The following is a 24,781-nucleotide window of genomic DNA, read 5'->3' as shown; positions in this document are numbered from 1 at the left end:
CGTTTAGGTCTTTCATCCATTTTGAGTTTATTTTTGTGTATGGTGTAAGAAAGTGGTCCAGGTTCATTCTTCTGCATGTTGCTGTCCAGTTTTCCCAACACCATTTGCTGAAGAGACTGTCTTTTTTCCATTGGATATTCTTTCCTGCTTTGTCAAAGATTAGTTGGCCATGTGTTTGTGGGTCCATTTCTGGGTTCCCTATTCTGTTCCATTGATCTGTGTGTGCCAGTACCATACTGTCTTGATGATTATGGCTTTGTAATACAGCTTGAGGTCCGGAATTGTGATGCCTTCAGCTTTGGTTTCTTCTGAAACATTACTGTGGCTATTCAGGGTCTTTTCTAGTTCCATATAAATTTTAGAATTGTTTGTTCTCTCTCTGTGAAGAATTCTGGCATTATTTTGATAAGGATTGCATTGAATATGTGGATTGCTTTGGGTAGTTATCGACATTTTAACAATATTTGTTCTTCCAATCCGTGAGCGTGGGATGTTTTTCCATTTTTTGTGTCTTCTTTAATTTCTTTCATAAGCTTTCTGTAGTTTTCAGTGTATGGATCTTTTGCTCTTTGGTTAAGTTTATTCCTAGGTATTTTATGGTTTTTGGTGCAATTGTAAATGGGCTTGATTCCTTGATTTCTTTTTCTGCTGCTTCATTATTGGTGTCTAGAAATGCCACAGGTTTCTGTACATTGATTTTATATCCTGCGACTTTACTGAATTCATGTATCAGCTCTAGCAGTTTTTTGGTGGAGTCTTTTGGGTTTTCCACAAAGAGTATCATGTCGTCTGTGCAGAGTGAAAGTTTCGACTTCTTCCTTGCTGATTTGAATGCCTTTTATTTCTTTTTGTTGTCTGATTGCTTTCAACACTGTGTTGAACAGCAGTGCTGAGAGTGGACATCCCTGTCTTGTTCCTGACCTTCGGGGGAAATTTGTCAGTTTTTCCCCATTGAAGATTATATTAACAGTGGGTCGTTCATTTATGGCTTTTATGATTTCGAGGTAGGATCCTTCTATCCCTACTTTCTTGAGGGTTTTTATCAAGAAAGGATGCTGTATTTTGTCAAATGCTTTCTCTGCATCTCTTCAGAGAATCATGTGGTTCTTATCCTTTCTTTTATTAATGTGACGTATCATGTTGATTGATTTGTGGATATGGAACCAGCCCTGCAGCCCAGAATTTTCATTTTGATCAAACAAGCAATTTGAAGTTTCTGTCTTTGTGTGGGGATTGGCAGAAGTGTGCAGCAACCCAGAGGGCAAACCAAAACTCTTGGGCTTCGGCTTGCATAGGTATAAGAACTGAAGACAGGGAGGTGGGAGATTCTTTTCTTGGCTTGTTTTCTCACTTTGGGTTCTTAGCCCTTCCGCCATCAAGCAACAAGAGGACATCAGTAATTTGGAAGAAAGCGCACAGGTTTTAACTTTTCCTTCTATTCTCCTCCTTAACAGAGCCCATCACTGCTGCCACGCCAACGAAGCATCAGCCCACCTCTTATCCGTTCTGACACAATCTCTAAGGACTTTGAGGAAATCTCTGTTGATGAGGAGACACCTGAGAGCTCACCAAAGGACGTTTCAGAGCAGATCTTGACAATGAAGAAGGTGAGTGTTAGCCCCCTCCTAGGGCTTGGTTTGGTTGTGGGGCACAGGTCGGAGGCATGATCTCTGCTTGCACTCTCTTCCACTGGAGTTGAGCACTAGGGGGACATTTGGGGAAGGAGCGGCCATTTTTTACTTTTGACTTGCATGGTGGTTTTCTGCCCAGTCTACAAACCAAATCATCAGCACTTTAGTTGATGAGCAACAGAAGACAGTATTTCAGAAAACAAGAATAGTTTGCCGAGGTTTTCAGTTATTTCGGGAAGAAAACAATGGAGATTTTTATGGGAGTAAAGGCTCTGTGTTTTCGAATGGCAGAATCTCAAGGGTTAGGGCATGTAGTATTGTTTGGTAGACGCACACCCATGTGAAAAATCATTTGACACGTGAAAGGGCATGTATTGTGCATTTTATGCATCTGGGTTTGTCAATGAAGTCATATCCATCAACAACTGGAAAATTAGTAGATTGTACCCATATCAATACTTCCGTTCTCAAACTAATGAATGGTTAATTTAATTGGTTGTTAGTGAACTTGAAAGGACTTTTAAATATATATATATATATATATATATATATATATATTTAATGTTTACTTATTTATTTTGAGAGAGAGAGAACACTAGCAGGGGAGGGGCAGAGAGAGAGGGAGAGAGAGAATCCCATTCAGGTTCCACACTGTCAGTGTGGAGCCCAATGTGGGACTCGAGCCCATGAACCATGAGATCATAAGCTGAGCCGAAATCGAGTCGGGTGCTTAACCCACTGAGCCACCCAGGTGCCCTAGGACTTTTAAAGTGAAGTAGCATTTAGAACAATTAACGTTGGGAACTAAAAAGTAAACAGGAAGGTAATTTATAATGAAGATAATTGACCAGTCAGCACAAAACTGTTTTGATGTTAAAAGATCCAATGGAGGGAAGCAGCCTTCAGTTAAATATGTCAACAACAACAACAACAACAAAACCCCAGTCAAGTTAGGAACAAAATTAAAGCATAGGCAAATGGTAGGTGGATATGGTTCCTCACCAGCCAATGGATTTAGACTATGACTGTAAGTATTTTCAGCAGAATACTGCTAAATCAGACAAATTAGTCTGAATTGGTGGAAGGATTGAATTAGATAACTTTTATTGTGATAAAATACACATAACGTAAACTTTATCATGTTAGGGGCGCCTGGGTGGCTCAGTCAGTTAAGCGTCTGGCTCTCGGCTTTGGCTCAGGTCATGACCTCATGGTTCGTGGGTCCCAGCCCCACGACAGGCTCTGTGCTGACAGCGCAGAGCCTGCTTGGCAGTCTTTCTCTCCCTTTCTCTCTGCCCCTTCCATGCGCCCCCCCCCCAAAATAAATAAATAGACTTCAAAAAAATGTATCACGTTAAAGCATACAATTCAGTGGCATTAATTCACAGCCATCACTCCTATCTAGGTCCCGAATGGTTTTGATTCCCCCACACTTATTAAGCAGTCATTCATCATTCATTCCTCTTTCCTCTCAGCCCCTGGCAGCCACCAGTCTGATTTCTGCCTCTGGATTTGCCTATCATATAAGTGTAATCACACAATATATGGCCTTTTGTATATGGCCTCTTTCACTTCGTACCATGCCTTTGAGATTCACCCATGTTATAGTACTCCAGTTGTTTCTATGGCTGAATAATACTCCATTGTATGGACATACCATATTTTGTGTAGCTCTTCATCCACTGATGGATATTTGGGTCCTATCTACCTACTGGCTATCATGAATGGTGCTGCTATGAACGTTCGTACACAAGTTTGTGTTTGAGCATATGTTTTCCGCTCTTTTGGGTGTATACCTAGCAGTGAGATTGCCGGATCATATGGTAATTCTGTATTTAACCTTTTGAGGAGCCGCCGAACCGTGTTTCTCAGCAGCTGCACCACTTTACGTTCCCACCAGCTATGTTTAAGGGTTCCGGTATCTTCACGTGCCGGTCAACACTTGTCATTTTCCATTTTTTTAAAAATAGTCATTCTAGTGGCTGTGAAGTGTATGTATCTCATTGTGGTTTTGATTTGTATTTCACTAGTGACTAATGATGTTAACCATCTTTTCTTGTGCTCATTGGCCACTTGTATACCTTCTTTGGAGACATGTCTGTTTAAGACCTTTGCCCATTTTTTATTTAATGCGTTGGTTTTTGTTGTTGAGTTATGAATTCTTTATATATTCTGGATACTAGACCCTCTTCAGATCTATGGTTTGCAAACGTTCCCCCCCTATTCTGCGAGTTGTCTTCTAATTCTATCAAAAGAATAAAATTTTTTAAAAATTTAATTTTGACGAAGTCAAATTTATTGATATTTTTTCTTTTGATAACTTGTGTTTTTGGTGTCATATCTAAGAAGCCATTGCCCAACTTACGATCATGAAGATTTACCCCTATGTTTCCTTCAAAGAGTTTTAGCTCTTATATTTAGGTCTTTGATCCGTTTTTAGTTCATATTTATATATGGGGTGAGATAGGGTCTAACTTCATTTTCTTTTTAATTCAAGTTAGTTAACATACAGTGTTGCCATGGCTTGCATGTGACCACCCAGTTGTCCCAGCACTGTTTGTTGAAAAAACTATTATTTCTTCCATTTAATGTTCTTGGTGCCCTTGTTGGAAATCAGTTAACTGCAGGTGAATGGAGACATATATATACATATATGTATATGTATATATATGTCTCCATTCATATGTATATGTGTATATATATCTGTAGATACATAATTTTCTATATATAAGATCATGCCATTTATAAATGGAGATAGTTTTACTTCTTCCTTTCCAGTTTGCATGCGTTTTGTTTCTCTTCCTTGCCTAATTGGCTAGAACTTCCAGTAAAACAAATAAAAGTGGCAAAAGCAAACATCCTTTTCTTATTCCTGATCTTAGGGGGAAAGATTTCAGTTTTTCACCATTGAGTATGATATCAGCTATGGATTTTTCATATAAGCTTTCTATCCCTAGTTTGTTAGGTGTTTTTAGTATGAACAAGTGTTGGATTTTGTCAAATGCTTTTCTTTCCTTTTTTTTAAATGTTTATTCATTTTTGAGAGAGAGAGAGAGAGAGAGAGAGTGCGGGGGGGGGGGGGGGGGTGGTGGTGGGGCAGAGGATCTGAAGCAAACTCTGTGCTGACAGCAGAGAGCCTGATATGGGGCTCAAACTCACAAACTATGAGATCATGACCTGAGCCAAAGTCAGATGCTTAACCCACTGAGCCACCCCGGGCACGCCTGTTAACAGTGCTTTTCTACATCAATTGAAATGATCGTGTAGTTTTTTTTCCTTCATTCTATTAATATGGTATATTATTACATTGAGTGATTTTCATATGAAACCTCCTTGCAATTGATTGCCGTGCTATACAATTGCCTTAATATGCTGTTGGACCTTGTTTGCTAGTATTTTTGCGTGTGTATTTACGAGGGACATAGGTCTAAAGTATTCTTTTCTCATGATACCTTTATTTGGCTTTGGAATCATGACAGTGGTGGCCTCGTAGAATCAGCAAGTGTTTCCTCTTCAATTTTTTTTTGAAATATTTGTTAAGGATTGGTGTTAACTATTTAAAAGTTTGGTAAAATTTATCGGTGAGGCCATCTGGTCCTGGTCTTTTTTGTTATTGTTGGGAAGTTTTGATTACTGATTCAGTATCTTTACTCGTTATCGGTCAATTCAGATTTTCTATTTCTTCTTGAGTCAATTTTGATACTTTGGATGTGTCTAGGAATTTATCTCTTTCATCTAGGTAATCTAATTTGTTGACATACAATTATGTATAGTATTGTCTTATAATTCCTTTTATTTCTGTAAAGTCCATAGTAATTTTCCCTTTTCATTTCTACTTCTAGGGATTTGTGTCTTCTGTCTTTTTGTCTCAGTAAATCTTCCTAAAGATTCGTCGATTTTGTTTTACTCTTCAAAGAACCAACTTTTGGTTTCATCGACTTTCTCTATTGTTTTTTCTATTCCCCATTTCACTGTCTCTGCCTTAATCTTTATTACTTACTTCCTTTTGCTAGCTTTGACATTTTAAGATACAGAGTTTTCTCTTGCTGTGAATTTGAGTAGGCTAACTATGCATTTTATAGGCTAATGAACAGAGTTAAATTATTTATAGTCAACATTTCCAAGCACCAGTCTAAACATTCGTCCTGCTGGAGTGTCATGAACTTCCTATTAGTAAATTCAAGAATTCAGTCAGGTTGCTTGCAGTACGTTAAGCGTTGGGCTGGCAGACAGAAAGTCTAATCTTTGGTGGTCTAGTCAACCTCCTATCACCCCCAGGCATGAGAGTTTCTTGGCTGTTTCTGCCATGCTTCTTGGTTCATTAGTTCACCGTGGTGAACACAAGGGGGACAGGTGGTGGCAACCGCGTCATCCCAAGAAATCGCTGGAATCACCATCCCAACCAGATATGCTGGCCCGGAGGCTTCTCTAAGCTTCCCATAAATTATGACCCCCAAGCAGTCTATCCCTGGAGGCCTCCCCACCAACCCAACTCCTACCGCCTTCTCACTGAGGATCGACTAAGGAGCTCGGCGCCAAACCAAATCCTCCAAATAGGAAAGTCAGACGAAAAGAGGACTCCATCTCCAAGGAGTCTTTCCAAGTTCAAGTTCGCTGTTTTATTTTCTTCTCCAAGCTGCTGCCTCCTACTGGTACCAGGGGGGAAACCCATTACCCTTCAAGGACACCAGGACTCATAATTAAAATGGCAAAAAGTAATGATAAAGAGACGTTTTTCAAAGGACACCGCCGACCTTTTACTCCAGGTCCACCCCACCCCCTCCCGGGGGCAGAACAGGAAGGATTGCCTGAAGCCTCGCTGCCTCAGCCTGTGTCTTCCACGTTTCCTTGGGTGAAGAGTTGAGCGCTTTGCCCCTTGCAGTTGTGGTTAGCGAAACCCCCCTGAGTGATCTTCCTCTTTCGGCCTCACAGCCCTCTGTCCTGGTTCAGTGGCTTGTGTCCTTTGAGTAGAGGCGAGACTGGCAATGGGGACGAACAGATACCTTTGCAGAGCGCAGGCGACCCAGTGACATAGTGAGCCATGGTGACTCTGTTTGATGTCGGCTCTTACCACACAGAGACACACAAGCCCAGACGGTCTGACCTAACAGGGCCTGACTCATCCACCCCGCCGGCCATCTTTAGCCCCCACCTTGGACCAGAGGATCTTCCTGCTTAGCACTTCCCTGACCCCCCGCCACTTTCCCAACCTGGCTCATGTTCATCTGTATTCCCTGATGAGCCCGTAGATGATCTTTCTTCTTCAATATTGCTTTTCACGGGGAAAAATAAGTGTGCGAAAGAGAAGCCATGCATACACAACCCAATCGCTTTTCGCTCTTGGGAAAGGGGTGTATCAAGTACTTAGGTGCTTATAGTCTGAGCTGATCAAGCACCTGGGCTTTAGCTCCACTGCAGGGTGAATGTTGCTATTGAACGTGGTGAGGTTAAGCCGTTGCCAGTCCTAACATCGTATAGGCTAATGAAGAGTTAATTTAGAGTCCGGCAGGATTGCCTCCTTACCGCGTCTTTTGCTTTACCCCTGAGGGCCTATTCCATAATTCACCATTAGTATTTATAGATAGGTTTTTGAAGCCCAGTGATATATTTTTTTAAATCCCCTGACACATCAAAGGAGGGCGTAATGCCCCCACCCCCGCTGCCGTTGCATGGAAATTTGTAGCTTACAAAGTGATTTTGCACATATAGGTGCATTTGATTGTCTCAGTAACTCAGTAAGGTAGGTAGGGAAGATACTATTATTCCCGTTTTAGGTGGAAACAAACAAAGCAACCCAAAGAGGTTCAGAGAGGTGAAATGACTTGGCCAAGGCTACAGAGCCAACCGAAGCTGATTCAAACGCGGGATTCCTGCCTAAATCCACACCACTTTTTCACCAAACCACGTGGACTCTAGCAGCTCTCTAAATTTATACAACCAGCGCCCCAAACAGCAACAGCTGCTCACACGTATGGAGACTTTCTTTTTTTTACGTTTAGTTATTTTTCGGGGGGGGGAGGGGCAGAGAGAGAGGGAGACGCAGAATCGGAAGCAGGCTCCAGGTTCCGAGCTGTCAGCACAGACCCCGACGCGGGGCTCGAACCCACGAACCGGGAGCTCATGACCTGAGCCGAAGTCGGATGCTTAAGCGACTGAACCCCCCGGGCGGCTAAAATTTTAAATAGGTTAGCCAGGGAAGGTGTCTGTCACTGAGAAGGTGGCTTTTGTATCAAGACCTAAAGGAAGTAAGAGAGGCAAGCCACCAGAACGTGCAGGAACAGCGTGCCCAGCAATAACACGTGTTGTTCCTGTAGATAACGCAGGCAAATATACACCACCAGGAAGAGGTGTCCCATGAATTCACGAATAAAGAAGTTAAGAAAGGCCCGGGACCCCTCCTAATCTTGGGCGATGGACCCTCCAAAAGCTAGCGTTCCTTCAGCCTTGCCTAGAACCGGAAACGGAATAGTGACCTGGGCAGATCGTTGGCCGACCCGTTAACACCGTGTTATGTCCCCAGGCACTGGAGTCACAGGCCATACGAGGACCGGACCGTATCTGGAGCCCCTTAGGGTATCACCGGACCAACACACAGCAGAGGTGGGGACATGTGAAGAGATGTGAAAGCCGCGGATACCAGAGGGGCCCCGGGTGCGGTGACAAGCCAGGTTGGAAAGAGCCAGCGAGTCCACAGAAATGGAAATTCCGTCCACCCGCGGAACCCGATCGCCTGCCACTGGTGTCCAGGGAAGAGATGGCTCATCACCTGGCCTTCGGAGGGGCTCTCCTAAACACAGATATTTGGAGTTTCTCAGGAGCGGGAGGTGCTCTGGGCTGTGCCTTTGAGGTGTAGCAAAGGCGACGGCGGGAAGCCCAGAGAAGGCTATTTGGAAACCTCTACAGAGGAGCTCGACTGGGGAGCCCCAGGCCCGGATGGTTTGGCAATAAGGGGAAGCCAGCCATAACGAGGCAAAGGTGACAGGATCCATCCCACCTCATCGCGGGTGAGGACGCTCAGTTCCTCAGGGTCCTGCTTCCTCATTCTGGAACAGTAAATGTCAATCAAAGCAGCGTGCTGTTTAGGCAAAAGACAAGCCCCTTTTCCACCCTGATTTTCTCCCCTCCGCGCCCTCCCCCCCTCCTATGGAGAAACCCCAGAACCCTATTGGGTTTTATTGACACAGACTGGGCCTCTCACCCCAGTCAGCCCCTCCTGCTACGAAACGGGGGGTAGGGGATGAGAGAAAATACAAATCCTCTGACCTTGTAAGCTCCATGAAGTGGCTGAGTTCCTCTCTGAGGGCAGAGGGGAGCCCCCGCATCCTTTCGAAGCAGGGGAGCCCCCTGAACTTCAGGTTTCTTGCCCTCCCCTACGAGGGAAGCAGCAGAAGTGAGCCCGTTGACCAGAAGCGTGAATATTGCTGGAGGGAAAGGGACACGTAAAGAAATCAGGAGAGATTTCTTCTTTGGGAAGTCGTCAGGAGAGATTTCTTCTTTGGGAAGTCGTCAGCCGGAACAATTTCCAGCACGCGGAGCTGCCTCATTTCTTTTCTCCCACTCTCTCCAGAGCTCCTTTGAGCCCTCACCCGGAACCGTCCACTCACAGTCCTTGACCACATTTACCATGATAACCTCTCCCAGCAGCGCTCAGCTGCCCATTGGTTTTAGCACCCCAGCCTCCCCGAAGGCCTGTTGGGATTCTTCAGCCCCTTGTGCTTGACACAAGATGGCTTTAAATCCCTGGAAGCAGAAGCAGAAGAACATTCAAACGACTGTGAGTCTTTCAAGAGGCCTGGGACAAAAACCCTCATATCCTAAGAGAATGGGTTCCAACCTTCACAAACTGCTCTTGGGGGAGTGGTATGGTTTGGGGGATCCATACCCCGAGGAGGGATGGTAAAGTCAAGGGCACGGTCCCAAACTCGACACCCCGCCCCACCCCCGAGAGGGGAGCGAACCCGCGTGCGGAACTTCCATAAAAGGGACTGAAGAAAGCAGACACAGTGACCTAAACCCCAGAAACTGCTGGGAATTCACTCAGCCTTTCTTTGTAGAGGGTATTCAACCGTAGCCCAGATCAGGTTTCTTTCAATTATCATTTTTGCAACATTTCTTTAGTTTTGAGAGAGCACAAGTGGGGGAGGGGCAGAGAGAGAGCTCAGCTCGGACACCTCAATTTAGCTTCAGAAAGAGAACAAACTGTGGGTTGAAAGAAGAGGTGGCATGGGGCGCCTGGGTGGCTCAGTCGGTTGAGCGCCGACTTCGGCTCAGGTCATGATCTCGCGGTCCGTGAGTTCGAGCCCCGCATCGGGCCCCTGTGCTGACAGCTCAGAGCCCGGAGCCTGTTTCGGATTCTGTGTCTCCCTCTCTCTGACCCTCCCCCATTCATGCTCTGTCTCTCTCTGTCTCAAAAATAAATAAACGTTAAAAAAAATTTTTTTTTAAAAAGAAAGAAGAGGTGGCAGGACAGCAGGTCCGGGGGGCCCTCTGGTGGCCCTGAGAGGATCTCCTTGGTTGTCCAGCAGAAGGGGACTCATCCTTGTGCACTAAACCCTATTTACGTGCATCGTCGCCTGGACACCTCGCCACAAACCTAGGAGATGGGGGGGTGGGGTAGCCGAGGGAGAGTTAGCGTGAACCTCTGACTCCCTTCCTTCTGCATGACCTAATTAAGAAAACGCCTGGGCATCGGTCTCTAAGAAGGTCAGCCCGTCTTCTTCCGTGCGACTCTCCCTGACTCGTGGGCGAATACGAAAGGGTTCGGGATCATTTATGACACAGAGGCTGCTGCCACCTGCTCCTTGCTCTGGAATCTCTTGGCTTTTCTCCTCACCCCCTGGTTTATAGATGTGGGTGTAGAGATTTAGAGATAGACGTGGACACAGAGATTTCAAGAATAACTGGCCGAGGTCACACGGTGAGTAAATAATGGAGCAGAGACTTGAGCCCGGGTCTACCTCACCTCATTCACTCACCAGTAGATTACTTTGACCTGAGTCTGTCTGCACAGGCACTTCGAGTGAGGGCGTCAACGGTAACACACTTGATACATCAGATCAGTATCAGTATCAGTAATAGATCAGAGGTACGTCCATAAAGGCTCGCACGGACCAAATTTCGGTCACCGCTCGGCACGCTGCTCCTCTGACATTTCCAAAGCTGCGCTGTAATCATCTGTAAACCCGGTTTATTGTTAAACCAAGCCCAACCCTTTCCGCATAAGGGCTGAACCCTTCGTCGTGTTCTCTCTTCTTTCCCAGCAAACCTCCGATCCTCTTTGCTTCCTTGGAGCTGGAGAGGCCTGATTCGTGCTTTCACTAAATTCCCTGAAAAGAAGCCAAACGGGCTTTGAATTTGGCTCCCAGGTCGGGTGCAACGCATTTGGGAATGCCCGCGTCGCCAAGAAGCTGGTTGCCGTCCGGCCCAACAACCACGGCTGCAGACCGACGGCCTGGTAGCGTGGTTCGGCGGTTTCCGGGGTTAGTTTTAGAAGGTTCCCTACAGCACATCGCTCAGGGGTCAGAAACTTGGAATTCGCGTGACTCGCTTCCAATAGGTAAAATGATCACTTCCAACAGGGAAAAGGATCAGCGGAGGATGAATGCGATTGGACATGATTTCTATGGTTAATGGTGTCGTTATGCTCCCAGCTGAGCCATTTGGATATCAAGGACTTTTTTTCCCCCCTGATGTTACTTTCTTTGGCAACCACGCAAGGGTGGGTGGGAAACCCTTCAGTCGGGTTCAAGCGCTTTCTTTCCCTCTTTTAGGGGGAGCCAAAACAGGGGAAGCCAGGTGTTCCGCTGGTGTCTCAAGAAGAGAAGAGTACAACGACATCCCAAGAAGCTGTCCAAAAGAAGCCGAAAAACGACAGTGCAGGTTGGCACATCCTTACCCTCATTCAGAAACGCGTATTAGGAGCTTTATGGCACAGGGGTAGGTGATAGGAGCTGTGGAGTGAGATTCAGCTAAGCCTGCTGCCTCCGGTCCTCGGAGAGCGTTCAAGTTCAGGTGCACACCAACGGGGTCCAGGTTCCTCCATTGAAACTGCCTGGCTAATACAATTGCCCCTTGTGGGGGATTAAGGTAAAAGATTATACCCAGATCTCTATTTTATCTAAATGCGTTTCCAGCCAGAGATCTGGGCAGCTGTGGATAGGTGTCCTTGACAGCCGGCACCTACCAAATCCCCCAAATAACAAATACCACTGGGGTGAAAATCTCTGTGTGTGTGTGTGTGTGTGTGTGTGTGTATGGGGACGTTGGTTGCTGCCGATGGCAGCCTAATTTCAAGCAATACTCGATACAGCAAAATTCTAGCTCCACAATTAAGTTGAACAGGTATATTTTTGCCACAAAGGATTTCCCCGTGTGGGTTCAAAGACAGGAGCTCCCTAGACACATTTTCCCATGAAAATTCACAAAACTCATCTGCAGGAAGAAGGAGGAGGAGGAGGAGAAGGAGGAGGAGGAGGGAAGAGGAGGAGAAGGAGAAAATGCGATGAAAATTCAATTTACTTCTTTCTTAATCTTTTTCTCATATTTCTTATTGTTTAAGTTTTTTAACATTTAAAATTGTTTTAATGTTTATTTATTTTGGAGAGAGAGAGAGAGAGAGAAACAGCGACGGAGCACGAGTGGGGGAGGGGCAGAGAGAGAGGGAGACACAGAATCCCAAGCCGCCGAAGTTGGACGCTTAACCAACTGAGCCACCCGGGCGCCCCTCATATTTATTTTTAATAGTTGTCCCTTTTATACATGGAGGCTAGACCTGCTTCCGTGTCTGTGGGGGCAGACACGCTGGTTTTCCGTATAATTTGGAGTGCAGCCAGCTATGCCCAGTGCTGCATGCGGGACCTGAGACAACTAGACAGAGTTCGGGGCATGTGGCAGATGATGAGCAGGAGAAGGCGGTGAGGGCCCTCCCACCTGGGGACCCAACGGTTCCTCATAAATTACGAGGGAGGCGTGGGGCCATCTGTGTAACTGCTGTCTTGTGCTTGACCCGAAGCCTGTATAGACTGATGTAACTGTTCAGGCTTTCCAAGAATTGCTTTGCATGTGCATGACATCAGATTGATTTAATACAAGAGAGTAAAAAGCAAAAGAAAAGGGGGCCGCAATCCTACCTCCCAGATGACCCCCTGTTGGCACCTTGCTAAAAATTAAAGCGACATCTGCACATGATATGGAAATTAGAATTAAGTAAAAAATCTAAATACTAATCAGGAAGCGAAATTCCCCTTTGCCCGGCCCCAGTCAGTTTCCTAAAGGGTAATGCTTGTTATGGACGGGTTCAAACCCGGGTGGCTCAGTCAGTTAAGCGTCTAGCTCGTGACTTCAGGCTCAGGTCGTGATCTCACGGTTCGTGGGTTTGAGTCCCCACATCGGGCTCTCTGCTGTCAGCGTTGAGCCTGCTTCGGGTCCTCTGTCCCCAGCCTCCCCCATCTCTGCCCCTCCCCCCCCCTTGCACGCCCTCTCTCAAAAATAAATAAACAGTTTTTTTAAAAATCTTACCAAAAACATTGCCTTTTATTGTGTCTCACGCCTCCTGGTGGACCAGACTACGGATTTGATGTTGACGAGCCAACGTTGTAACCAGTTCGCAAAACTGGGATTTCACTTTGATGTCAAAATTTCCAGCTGCAGAGGCTGACGGTGACCAAGGGGCTCCCTTTCTTCTGAATGGCTTCGTCTTTTAGCCTGAGGAATTCAGTGGTACATAGGTACCCATGGGGCCGGGGCAGAATAGTCTTATTTTAGGAAGTCAAAGGCCCATATGGTTTTCTTTTCCTTGTGTCCTCTTTGGCACAGGTGCCTCAAGCCTGGAGCAGAGCAAGAAAACCGAAACTCCGGATAAGAAGACGGCAGAGCAGACCGCAAACCCAGAGGCTGCTGGCACTCAGGGCTACCTGTCGACGGCGGCGTTTGGAAGACAATGTGCAAGGAGAGGTCCCGGTGCTATAGGAATGAGTGAGTGTGGGCTCAGAGGAAGAACCTTCAAACAGTTTTCTGTCTTCTCTGTGGACCTCTCTCTGGAGCAGTGCACGACTCCACCGGCCAAAAGCGTGACTCCTCAGGAGGGACTCTCGGATAAAGATGGCCTGGGAAAGAGAAATACTGGGATGGATTTTAAAGCTGGAACCGCAGCAGGAGCCCAATCTGTACCTGAAGACGTGGAAGGGTCCACGGTTGGCGACCCATCGACATGCCGTGAGGACGGGGCCCCGGGAGCCAACAGGCCAGAAGCCATAGCTTCTCTCTCGTCAGCGGCAACCGAGGCCGAGGTGTTTAAGGATCCTTCTCGCACCCAGTCGGAGAGGGAAGAAGCCTGCAGCTCTGATTTGCAAGGTATCCAGCTGAAAATGGAGTCAGTTCAAGGTATTCCAACTGTCTGCAGAGAAAAGCCTCCTGGAAAGTGTCTCCCGGCCTTCACAGCAGGTATTTCGGCTCCGCCAAGTGCTTTGGCAAAGAGAGGCGTTTCTGTGGAGACGCCGCCTCTCGGGAGCCTTTCCCTGGCCGTGGTGAAGTTCCAAGCTGAAGAAGAGTCCTCTGATTCCGAGAGTTCTTCAGAGGTGGGGGGTGGTTCTGAGCAGGTGCCTCCCAGGCCTGCTTTCCAGCGGGAGAAGCCCAAAGGTGACCAAAAAGTCTTCCCCAAACCAGGAAGTTCAGCTGTGGAACCGAGCCGGCCCGGGCAGCAGCCGGCTTCTAGATCCCCTTCCTGGACCGCGGCGCGGCCCGAAGCTGAAGAGGCCTCCTTGGATTCCGAGAGTGCTCCTGAGGACGAAGACACCTCGGAGCAGCAGGTGCGTCCCAGGCGCTCTCTCCAGTCGGCGGGGAAGCCCGACCGTGGCCAGGAAGTCTTCACGGAGACCAAGAGCTCCGCTTCCGAGGTCTTGGGGGAGCCCAAAGCGTCCACCGAGTGGCACAGTTACGCTGACAAGTACAAGAGTGTTGACCCTCCCCGGGCCTGGAAGGAGAAGCCCAAGGACCAAGGAGGAACCCCCTCAGTTTCGAAGAGCGCGCTTAAGGAGTGGGATGTTTCCATGCAGCGGCTCGCTCTCCAACAGCTTCCTCAGTCCTTCGCGAAGCCGGCTGTTCGGCAGCAAGTGTCGTCCGGCCCGGCGAGGGCCTTGGCACAGCGGAGCGGCTCTGCGGAGCACCTGCTGCCCCAGTCCGGGACGGGTGCCAAGGCCGAGCAGCAAGCCTCGGCGTGTCTGGAGAGCACTGCCAGGGACTGGGGCCTCTCCCTGGAGCCGCTGCCTCCCAGGACCTCTTCGAAGCTCCTGATGAGGCGTAAAGTTGGGCAACCGGTCTCCAAAAGTCCAGAAATTGCTATGACCCCAGGGGTCAATCCCGCGGCCCTCAAATGTCATTCTAAGCCTCCCCCGAAACTCCCGGCGGGGGATGCATTCCCTCCAGGTCCAGAGCACGTATCTATTTCGAAGCAAGTGCTGCCACCCAAGGGTCCTTTCTGGACCTCGCTGAGATCGGTAGTTGAGAAACAAGTCCCCCCCGGTGCGGAAAGTGCTGTGGTTGAGAAGGACACTTCTATGCAGCCGCTGGTCCCCAAACATCAGTCCCCGAGGCAACCTCTGGTCCAGCGACAAGTCTCTGCGAGTCCGGAGAGCGCTGCAGCTGAGGGGGGCGCTTCTGGGGGGCCACTGCTCCCCAAACATTCTGCTCGGCCCCTGGTGAATCCTCAAAGCCAGCAGATCTCAGAGAACGCTGCGGTCAACGAGGGCACGTCTGCCGAGCCGCCTCGCGGAGGCCCTTCCCAGCCATCGGGGAGGCCCAGACTCCAGGCACAGACCCTCCCCCCCGACTCGGTGAGGGCTTCTGAGGGCAGCGGTCCTGAGGAGAAGATGCCTCCCCCACACACCTCCCGGGCCTGGGTGAGCCCCAGAGTTGAGCAAGAAGCCTCCTCGGGTTCAGCGAGTGCTCCCGCAGCACGGAGCACTCTGGTGGAGCCAAAGCCTCCCAAAAGCCCTCTGCAGGCCCTGGGCAACCGTAAATCCAAGCAAGCGGCCTCCACGGGTCTGGAGGGCGCTGTGGCCGAGAAGGGCGGGTCCAAGGCACAGCCCCCGCCCAGAATGTCTTCTCAGTCCCCGATGAAACCCGTGGGGAAACAAGCAGTCTCTGCAGGGCCGGAGAGCGTGGCCGCCAAGAAGGAGGCTTCTGCAGAACCACTGCCTCCCAGGCAGTTTTCCAGGTCCCTTGCGGGACACAAAGTCCAGCAAATATCTTCAAATTTTGAGAGCAATGCTGTGGAGGGCGCCGTCTCCGGGAAGCCACTGCCTCCCAAGAATCCTACCCAGGTCTTGATCAGGTCTAAAGTCCAGGAAATGTCCTTGCGTCTAGAGAACAAGGCCCTTGAAGGAAACATGTCTAAGAAGTCACCGATTCCTAGATATCCTTCCCAGTCATTTGTGAAGTACATGGCAGAACGAGTCTTTTCAGAGAGCCCCGCGGCCGAGTGGGGATTTCACACGAATCCCCCATCTACAAATCCACCTTCCAAACCTTCGATGAGGCCCGAGGCCCAGTGCCAAGTCTTCTCAGGTCAGGAGAACGCCAACATGGGGGGAGGCATTTCCTCACAGCTGCTGCCTTGGAAAGGCCCTTTACAGTCCTCAGGGAGGCCCCAAGACCCCAAAGAAGTCTCCTCGCATTCGGAGAGCGCTCCCGTGAAGTCGAGTGGTTCAAAAAAGCAGCCGCCTCCCAGATACCTTTCCCAGGCACTGGGGAAGCTTGAGTACCAGCAAGATGGCTCCCTGGTCTCTGTGAGCGCTCTTGAAGACAGGAAGAGTTTTGAAGACAAGCTGCCTTCTGGAGGCCCTTCCCAAGCCAAGAAGGGGCCTGAATCACAACCACATGTTTCCTCAACAGGCTCAGCGAGTGTGCCTGTGGGGTGGAGTTGTTCTGAGGAGCCCCTGCCTCGCAGATCCTCCTTCTGGGCTTTTGCAGACCCTGAACGTCAGCAACAGGTTCCTTCCGGTTCCGCGGGCGCTGCTGCTGAGGGAGCCATTTCTGGGAGCAATCCTAGCAGCTGGTCCGTCCCCAAAGGCCCGGCTTCTCCACACGGAACCAAGAAGCGTAGCCACAGCTCTGAAGACCTCATTAAGAATATCCTGGCTCCTGCTGCGAAACCCGTGAAGTTCACTTTTGCTCCCGCCAGCCAAACATCCACTTCCGGGGTCACGTACCCTAAGGAGGAAGTTGTCAAGAGCAGCGATCCAAATAACAGCCACTCAGACGTGGCCACCACCAAGGCTGATGTTGAAAACGTCTTTGGAATTCGACTGAGAAAAATCCCTACCTCGGACAAGTTCAAGGGTGAGACACAAGATGACCGGACCAAGCTTTCTTCACTCTCCCTGGGCCCAAAGTCATTTCCTGTACGTAAAGGGAAGCGAATCAGAAGAAGCGCTTCCCATGGGTTCCTGGGCACCGCAGAGCACCTCATCCCAGGATATGAGTTTGCAGAGAAGCAACAGGACAGGCCCAAATCTGAAATCATAGCTGGGAATCAACCCGCTTACAAGGTCCCAGGTGAGACTTTCTTTTTCCAGAGGGCAAGTACCGAGTGGAGGGAAGCACGAGAAATCAAAGCCTTGAACGGGAGGAAGTCTGTTCTAGCCTGGCCGGCTGAGCTGATGCTTCGATGGGGCTGTCTTGGTGCATTTTCTGAGCAGGGTGGTGCCCCGTTCTAGATGAATGGACGTGGAGACGGTCAGTTGTGAATCTTCCCTTTCCCGAGGAGATCCAGCCATCTGGACAGCTGTCCACATTCTCTGATGGACACACGACCACCTCCTTATTCCTTCTCCCCTGACCCTCTGTACACCTTACCCTGAGGTGGAATTGTATACTTTTCTCCAAATACTTTCACACGTCCTATGCTCTGCCCACAACACCGTGGGGATTTTCAAAGCCAACTCATTAGTAGAGCGCTATGGGCAGCCTCTCAGGCCGAAATCTTAATTCACTGGGAATGTTCATAGTTCCTTAGCTTCTTCACACCCCTGACATGCCTAAGAATCCTGAGCTAGGTGGTCTTTGGGGCACTGGTCTCTCTCAAAGCCTTTGTACCTTCAGACTGGCCACCACATACTCTTGAGTAGGCCCGTAACCCCACCCGTGGAACCACACACTTGGGTGAGGGGCCATAAGGCTATGAGGTATCCCTTGGGGTTACAGGAATGACATCAATAGCCTGAGCCCCTGGCCTCTGGGGAGTTTTCGCGGCCCACCTGGCAACGACTGTCCTCCCCTGACTTGGGGACAGGAAGAGGGATGGACAAGGGAGGGAAAGGGACTGGTGAGAGAACAGTGTGCAAACGTGGAGGTACAGCCTCTTATCTCCACAAGGAGCTCCTGCCTTTGCCAAGTTGTGGGGATGGCACAGAAGAAAGGGGCCTTTTCTGTGCGATAGCTGTTTATTTTCATCTGGCAATTAATGAGGATCCCACGCGGTTACGTTATCATGGGTCCGCCCCAGCCTGGCCCGAGACGCTGCCTGCCTCACTTCGGTTGTAACTACTTTCTTTCCTTTCTCAGGAAAGGCTCCTGGTCGACAGGAATATTATAGCATCTCGGAGCCAACTTGGATAACCGAGGTAAAGGAGAAGCAGAAGAGTTCTCAGGCCCTCCTTCCTAGGAAAGAGCTGAGAACCAAGAACAGAGCCGCGATCAAAGAGCCTTCACGTGCGGTAGGACGTGCGGCCGCCCGCAGAACACTCCCGAAGGGTGTTAGAACTGGTTGACTAAGCTCGCATTGGGAATTTGGCCAAGCGTGCAGCTTCCCACCTCTGTCGGTGCATTAATCAAGGCCGGGAGGCTCTTCAGGGGGAAAGGTCTTGCCTTGGACTCATACAATAATGTGTCCTGCTGGGGCGCCTGGGTGGTTCGGTCGGTTGAGCGTCTGACTTCGGCTCAGGTCATGATCTCACGTTTCGTGAGTTCGAGCCCCGTATCGAGCTTTCAGCTGGAGCCTGCTTCAGATCCTCTGTCTCCCTCTCTCTCTGCCCTTCCCACGCTCTCTCTCTCTGTCTCTGTCTCTCTCTCTCTCTCAAAAATGAATAAACAAAAAAATGACGTGCCCTGCTTTATGGTCTTAAAGGGCTCATGAAAAGTAATTAATACAAAAAGGTTCTGTAAATCCAATCCTGTCCTAAATATTATAGAGCAGTATTCCATGAAGTCGGTTGAGAAGTGAGGAATAAATCATAGAAAAAGCTATAAATGGACTCAAACTAGCCATATTTTTTTTTCCATGTAACATTTCACTTCTGGATACCTTTCCATATCATACACAGCAGTTTACCTTATAAAGGCAATGTTTGCTATTTGGGGTTTCACATCTTGCTTTGGTTTGGTGTGGCACCTCCTTATAGGTTAGAAGAAAAGTTACGTGATGAGCTAGACTAATGGTCCCACATGCGGATGGGGGGTGATGGGGTGGTGTTTTGCTTTCAGTGTCCCATTTGCAATGTCTTTGGAGGTGTTGGAATGAGAAGCCCTCTTGTCGAAACTGTCCAGAAAACAAATCAAATTTGCATATCAAGAGATATATCTACGGGGCCCCTGGGTGACTCAGTTGGTTAAGCTTGTGAGTTTGGCTCAGGTCATGATCTCTTGGTCTGTGAGTTCGAGCTCTGCATCGGGCTCTGTGCTGACAGTTCAAGGAGCCTGGAGCCTACTTCAGATTCTGTCTGTCTGTCTCTCTCTCTCTCTCTCTCTCTCTGCCCCTCCTCCACTTGTTCTCTCTCTCTCTCTCTGTCTGTCTCTCAAAAATAAACGTTAAAAAAGGCACCTGGGTGGCTCAGTCAGTTGAGCGTCCGACTTCAGCTCAGGTCATGATCTCGCGGTTGGTGAGTTCGAGCCCCGTGTCGGGCTCTGTGCTGACAGCTCGGATCCGAGCCTGTTTCGGATTCCGTGTCTCCCTCTCTCTCTGCCCCTTCCCTACTCGTGCCCTGTCTCTGTCTCTCAAACATGAATAAACGTTAAAAAAAATTTTTTAGGGGCGCCTGGGTGGCTCAGTCGGTTAAGCGTCCAACTTCGGCTCAGGTCACGATCTCGCGGTCCGTGAGTTCGAGCCCCGCATCGGGCTCTGGGCTGATGGCTCAGAGCCTGGAGCCTGCTTCCGGTTCTGTGTCTCCCTCTCTCTCTGCCCTCTCTGCCCTCCCCCGTTCATGCTCTGTCTCTCTATGTCTCAAAAATAAATAAACTTAAAAAAATTTTTTTTAAAAAGAAACATTAAAAAAAGAGATATGTCTAAGGTCCCGTACTCGTAAGTGCTTCCTGTATTTGTTGACGGATCACGTTCAGATCTGTTGAACTCTGCTTTAAAGAGTTTTTTTTGACCTTCCATCATTAGTATCTTTGTGGGAACAGGACCATAGAGGGGCCAAGTCCACCTTAGTTAAAGCTGTTGTCGGGGAAATGTGGTAGGGTGTATAAACCCATTCGTTAAGACCAGTTGTGCAGAGGTTCGTTTGAAAAGCTTCAACTGTATAACTCCGAAAAGACTCATGGCTACATCTCTTTCTAATGCGAAGAGTGCAAGGCAGATGTCAACAGTTTGGCTAAGTGAGATCCTATGGAACTCACTTCCATTCGCTGACAAGATTCATTTGTAACCGCCACATTCCGTCAGCTTGCTGTTAAGTGCCGGTGATGTGCTTGGGAAAAGGTTGTTCTCAGGTTAAATAATCATGTTATTTTAAGCATAATTAAACCATTTGTGGGATTAGAACAGCCTTTTTCTTCCAGATCTCGGAGGTGGTAAACTTGACCCAGCTAAGGTTTTGTGAACCTCAATTCTGAACCAAGGTCTCCCAGTGCTATTTCCTTCCTTCTCTCTCTCTCTCTCTCTCCCTCTCTCTGTCTCCCTCTCTCTCTTTCCTTTTGACTAATGTTGAACTCATACCTGGGACGAGGCTTTGCCCCTTGTGGTTTTCTGAATAAGCGATTGGCTGGCTCTTTTCCACGTCAGGACTTACAAGCCTTTCGTTGTCGCTTTTTGTATTAAAGGGAGGTATCTTAGAAGATGAAAACCAACTGGCAAGTAGTTGTATTTTCAATGTCAATAAACAGGGGCAGATGGCACTGAAGAAGCTACTTCAGCCTACCAAAGGAGGTAAAAACACACCCTCCCCCGAAAAAGGACCCTGGCAACAATCCCCGCCTTCCTTTTCTCACCCCCCCCCCCCCCCCCCCGCCCCGAATCAGCTTCATGATTCTCACGGCTCTTCCATTAGGTGCAGATATTAGCTTGTTTTAGGCAAATCCAGTTATTACGACCGCTCTAAGTCCACTGTGAAACTTCCAGAGGGTCTTCCGGGCTCCCGCCTCATCGAGGACGCTGTTACAGGCACAAAATTGTGATCACTCACTAAAATGTTCCTGCGGCTGGTATTCAGGAGGAAAGAAGCAAAAGCTACTTTCCAGTTCATGGGAAACAGTATTTTCTTGCCTCCTACAGCCCCAATTGCACTTTAATCCACTGTGAAGGCCCAGTGGTATTGAATTGTTCCTTTTAACTATTTATTTTTTTTTTGATGTTTATTTATTTTTGAGAGAGAGAGAATGCAAGCAGGGGAGGGGTTGGGGGGGCGGGGACTGAGGATCCAAAGCGGGCTCCGCGCTGACAGCAGAGAGCCCGATGCGGGGCTCGAACCCATGAACCGCGAGACCGTGGCCCGAGCCCAAGTTGGATGCTTAACCGACTGAGCCACCCAGGCACTCCTCCTTTTAACTATTTAAAACGCCTGTTTCTCCACCTTCTGAACAAGATGTGAGAAGTGGGGCGATGTCAACAGCTGAGAGAGCACTGGGCTGGGATAGAATAGAATGCGGTCTCATCGGGACACCCGGGTGGCTCCGCCGGTTACGGAGCTGACTCTTGATCTCGGCTCAGGTCATGGATTCACTATTCGTGAGTTTGAACCCTGTGTCAGGCTCTGTGCTGGCTGCACGGAGCCAGCTTGGGATTCTCTTTCATTCTCTCTCTGCCCCTATCCCACTCGCGCTCGCTCTCTCTCTCTCTCTCTCTCACACACACACACAATAAGTAAATAAAATTAAGAAAGAATGTGGTCTCATCAGTAGAGTTGTGTGCCAGGGGGATTTTCTTTTCAGCAGGAGCCGGGGGGGGGGGGGGGGGGGGGGGGGGGGGGGGGAGGGATTTGTATTGAATCATCTTTGTCCTCTCCCGTAGTCCCTTTCGTGAAGAATTTGACGAGGAATTTAGGAAACCATGGTCTGGCCACGAAATAGTAGGACCCGACATTAACACCAGTCCGGTTTCTACTCAAATCTGTGTCTCCCGAAGCAAACAAATGTCTGATTGCTTAAAATAAAGAAAGAAAGAAAAAAGAAAGAAAGAAAGAAAGAAAGAAAGAAAAGCCCTTGGCGATTCTAATGTGTAACCCGCCTTGAGAACCACGGGTTGAGTCTAAGCCACTAAGTCAACCATAAAGCGGAATGAAGAGATAACATAACTATCTGCTTCCTCTCTGGTCTCAATCCAAAAGTGCAAGGCCATCCAGTAACAACAACCGGCCAAAGATTGGCCGTTACAGCTGTAGGTGTTTTCTCTCAGGCCTTCCCATGCCCAGGCCCCTGTGGCCATAGCCACGTAGATTTTGTCCCTTCGACATCCCACCCGGGGCAGTGCACATGCGCTGGCTTTTAGAAGCCAGAGGAAAGCTGAAAGGAGGAAGAACTGTACTGCTCTCCCATCGACGTAGCTCCGTGTCTCTTACCGCTTGTGTGTCATTTGCTGTGGTTCTTGTAGGATTTGAAGGTGACGGGACGTTTCAAGAGCTCGCCGTGGGAAAAGGAATCCAGCGCTCTTCCACTCCCCCAGCCACGCTCCAAGAGCCGGTACAGCCAGAGGAGCCAGTCTGGTTCTCCGTGGCCAAGAAGAAAGCCAAAGCTTGGAGCCACATAACAGAAATCATGCATTGAGTAGTTCCTGGGTGGAGAGTCAACATTTCAAATGATAATCGCCAAGTGCTATATTAATGCCAAGTCGTGACTGACTGACTTTTAACCATTTTTCTTCATTAAGCAAAAGAGCCTTAAGATGGTCATGCAAGCTAATAACTGTTAGAATGCAGCCAATGCCATGAATGCCTAACCTTCAGGACAGTCACCGCCAACATCTGAAAACCCAGCGTTTCCTCTATAAAAACGATGTGACAATGTTTGCACTGCCATAGGGTGGGGAAATCTCGAACGTTGGACAATGTGCCTTAGGAGACGGAAAGCAAAAAAACATTTTGTTGGAGCAACTAAGACGCGGTCATTTCCCTTGATTAAATAAATTAATTCGAATGGAAATGGCCAGATGGCTTGGCCCAAGGATTGGCTTTTAGGTTTTATGAGCCTGGTTGAATGTTTCAGTTCTTTGGTTCCTGCTCCAAGCTTTGCAGAGGCCCCTAGAGGAGATGGTGGAACTGAAGCTCCGAGGAAAATTTTGCCCAGCCTGTCCTCCAATTCGCCATTGCCCTTTGAAGCACCGCCCTTGTATCCCTGGGGCTCCCCAGTGCCTGCAGCTTAGAGCTCCCTCTGTGCACATGTCCCCATGTCACAGGTCTGGTAGCCGTGAACACCTCCCACTGAGACAGAGAATTTCTTGGGGATTATCGTCCTCCCTTAGATGGTTAGCTCATCAGTGTTTGACCTCTTGCCCCAATGCCGCTGTGACTCTTTAGTTGCCGCGAGATGTGCTGAATGCCATATAGATCTTGTTTTTTAAGCAAAGACCCAATTCAAAATCCTACAGACGCCAAAAACTTTCTATCAGGCAGATGGGAAGCCTTCCTGGAGGAAGTCTGGGGCCCCTGGAGAGCTGTCTTCTCTCTGGCTCTAGTTTTAAGGTGGAAAGCTCCACGTAGCTCGGTTTCCAGTCTCTTCTCCTCGGCAGCCTCTGTTTCACGAGATTTTAGCCCAAAGCAAGACCACAACCCCAAAGCCATAGAACAGTTCACTTTCTGCCAACTGGAAGCCTTAAGTAATTCCATCCGCCTAGCCTCTGCCTGTCCTCATTCCTGGAGGCACACACCTCAAAAGTCACTCGGCTAGACAGCCCCCACCTCCCCCCAGTGAACCACTCACCCCAGATCCCTTCCTTCCATTCCAGCCCCCAAACACACCGAAGGGAGAGCTTCTTTTGGGTGCCTGGGCCGTACCTCGCTCATTTTCTTAGGAGACCCAAAAGTGTCTTCTCGGTATACGTTTTACTGTGTCTGCCTCTGTCACCACGGGGCTGCTTTGCTTCAACAGAAATGTAAGCCTAGACATCTAACTGTGCATTTAAACTCAGAGTGGGGCACTGCCTCATGCAAAAACAAAATTCAGAGAGGCAGTGAGGTGCCAAAGTGAATTTAAACCCTCGATGCTTGGTTTTGCCGGTGATGGCGTGACGTGACCTTGTACAATCATATGCTGGATTTTGCATTTTCTTTATAAGGCAACGATTTTTCCCGATGCTGTATCTTTGCCGTTCTGATAATGCTAGGTTTTTGATTGATCGGGTTTGATTTCCTTTATATTCCCATAGTGAGCCGTTTATTTAGGTGGATGTGCTTTAAAGGGGTGATGGACGAGGATATTTACCCTGGACCTCCTGTAGCATTTGCAGTTGTCAGAAAAAAAGCTCGGGAGGGGGAGCCACATACCATATATTTATAGATTTAAATCAGCACGTTTTACTGGATAGTTTCTCTCCTCCCATGACAAATGTACCTTCGTAATGACCTGAAAGGGCCAGTGGGGATTTGGAATTCTCAGACCCCTCTAAGTTCTGCTCCGATGGTGTAGGTCTTCCTGCCCCACCCCCCCACCCCACAGGACAGCTCCAAGAGGAGCGCGCAGGCCCTGGCAGCAGGCTTGGGACTGTTCCGGCTGCCCGGGGCCTGGAGCATGGGCAGCGGGGCGTACCCCTTGTCCCCGTGGACTCAGGTAATGATGACAAGGCATCTGGGCCTCTGTCTCACCCCCATGCGGTTCTAGCCATAAGGAATACACGATAACGCATTTTAAATGCTCCTTTAAAAAAAAAGGATGGTGAAAGTGTTCAGTTTACTTCACTTCAACAGGAGTTTGGTGGAGTATCCACTAAGTGAAAAACTCGGTGCCTA

General features: G+C 48.7%; 1 protein-coding gene across 2 annotated transcripts in view; it reads left to right on the top strand.

Moving 5' to 3' along the window:
• Positions 1-24,228, top strand: part of KIAA1210 (KIAA1210 ortholog) — a 37,510-nt gene extending 13,282 nt beyond the window's left edge. The window contains exons 6-11 of one of the 2 annotated variants that reach the window (XM_049644236.1): positions 1,455-1,607; positions 11,402-11,510; positions 13,446-17,183; positions 18,192-18,343; positions 20,667-20,772; positions 22,432-24,228. In XM_049644236.1, the coding sequence (XP_049500193.1) occupies positions 1,455-1,607; positions 11,402-11,510; positions 13,446-17,183; positions 18,192-18,343; positions 20,667-20,772; positions 22,432-22,604 (4,431 nt within the window). In that variant the 3' untranslated portion in view covers positions 22,605-24,228. Of the gene's footprint in view, positions 1-1,454; positions 1,608-11,401; positions 11,511-13,445; positions 17,184-18,191; positions 18,344-20,666; positions 20,773-21,852 lie in introns of both variants that reach the window. The other variant, XM_049644237.1, reaches the window with a different exon arrangement.
• Positions 24,229-24,781: the final 553 nt, after the last annotated feature.

This window comes from Panthera uncia, chromosome X (assembly GCF_023721935.1).
Source record: "Panthera uncia isolate 11264 chromosome X, Puncia_PCG_1.0, whole genome shotgun sequence".
Classification (NCBI taxonomy): Eukaryota; Metazoa; Chordata; class Mammalia; order Carnivora; family Felidae; genus Panthera; species Panthera uncia.
Note: the sequence above shows the minus strand (reverse complement) of the source record. Positions and strands in the feature narration are given on the sequence as shown.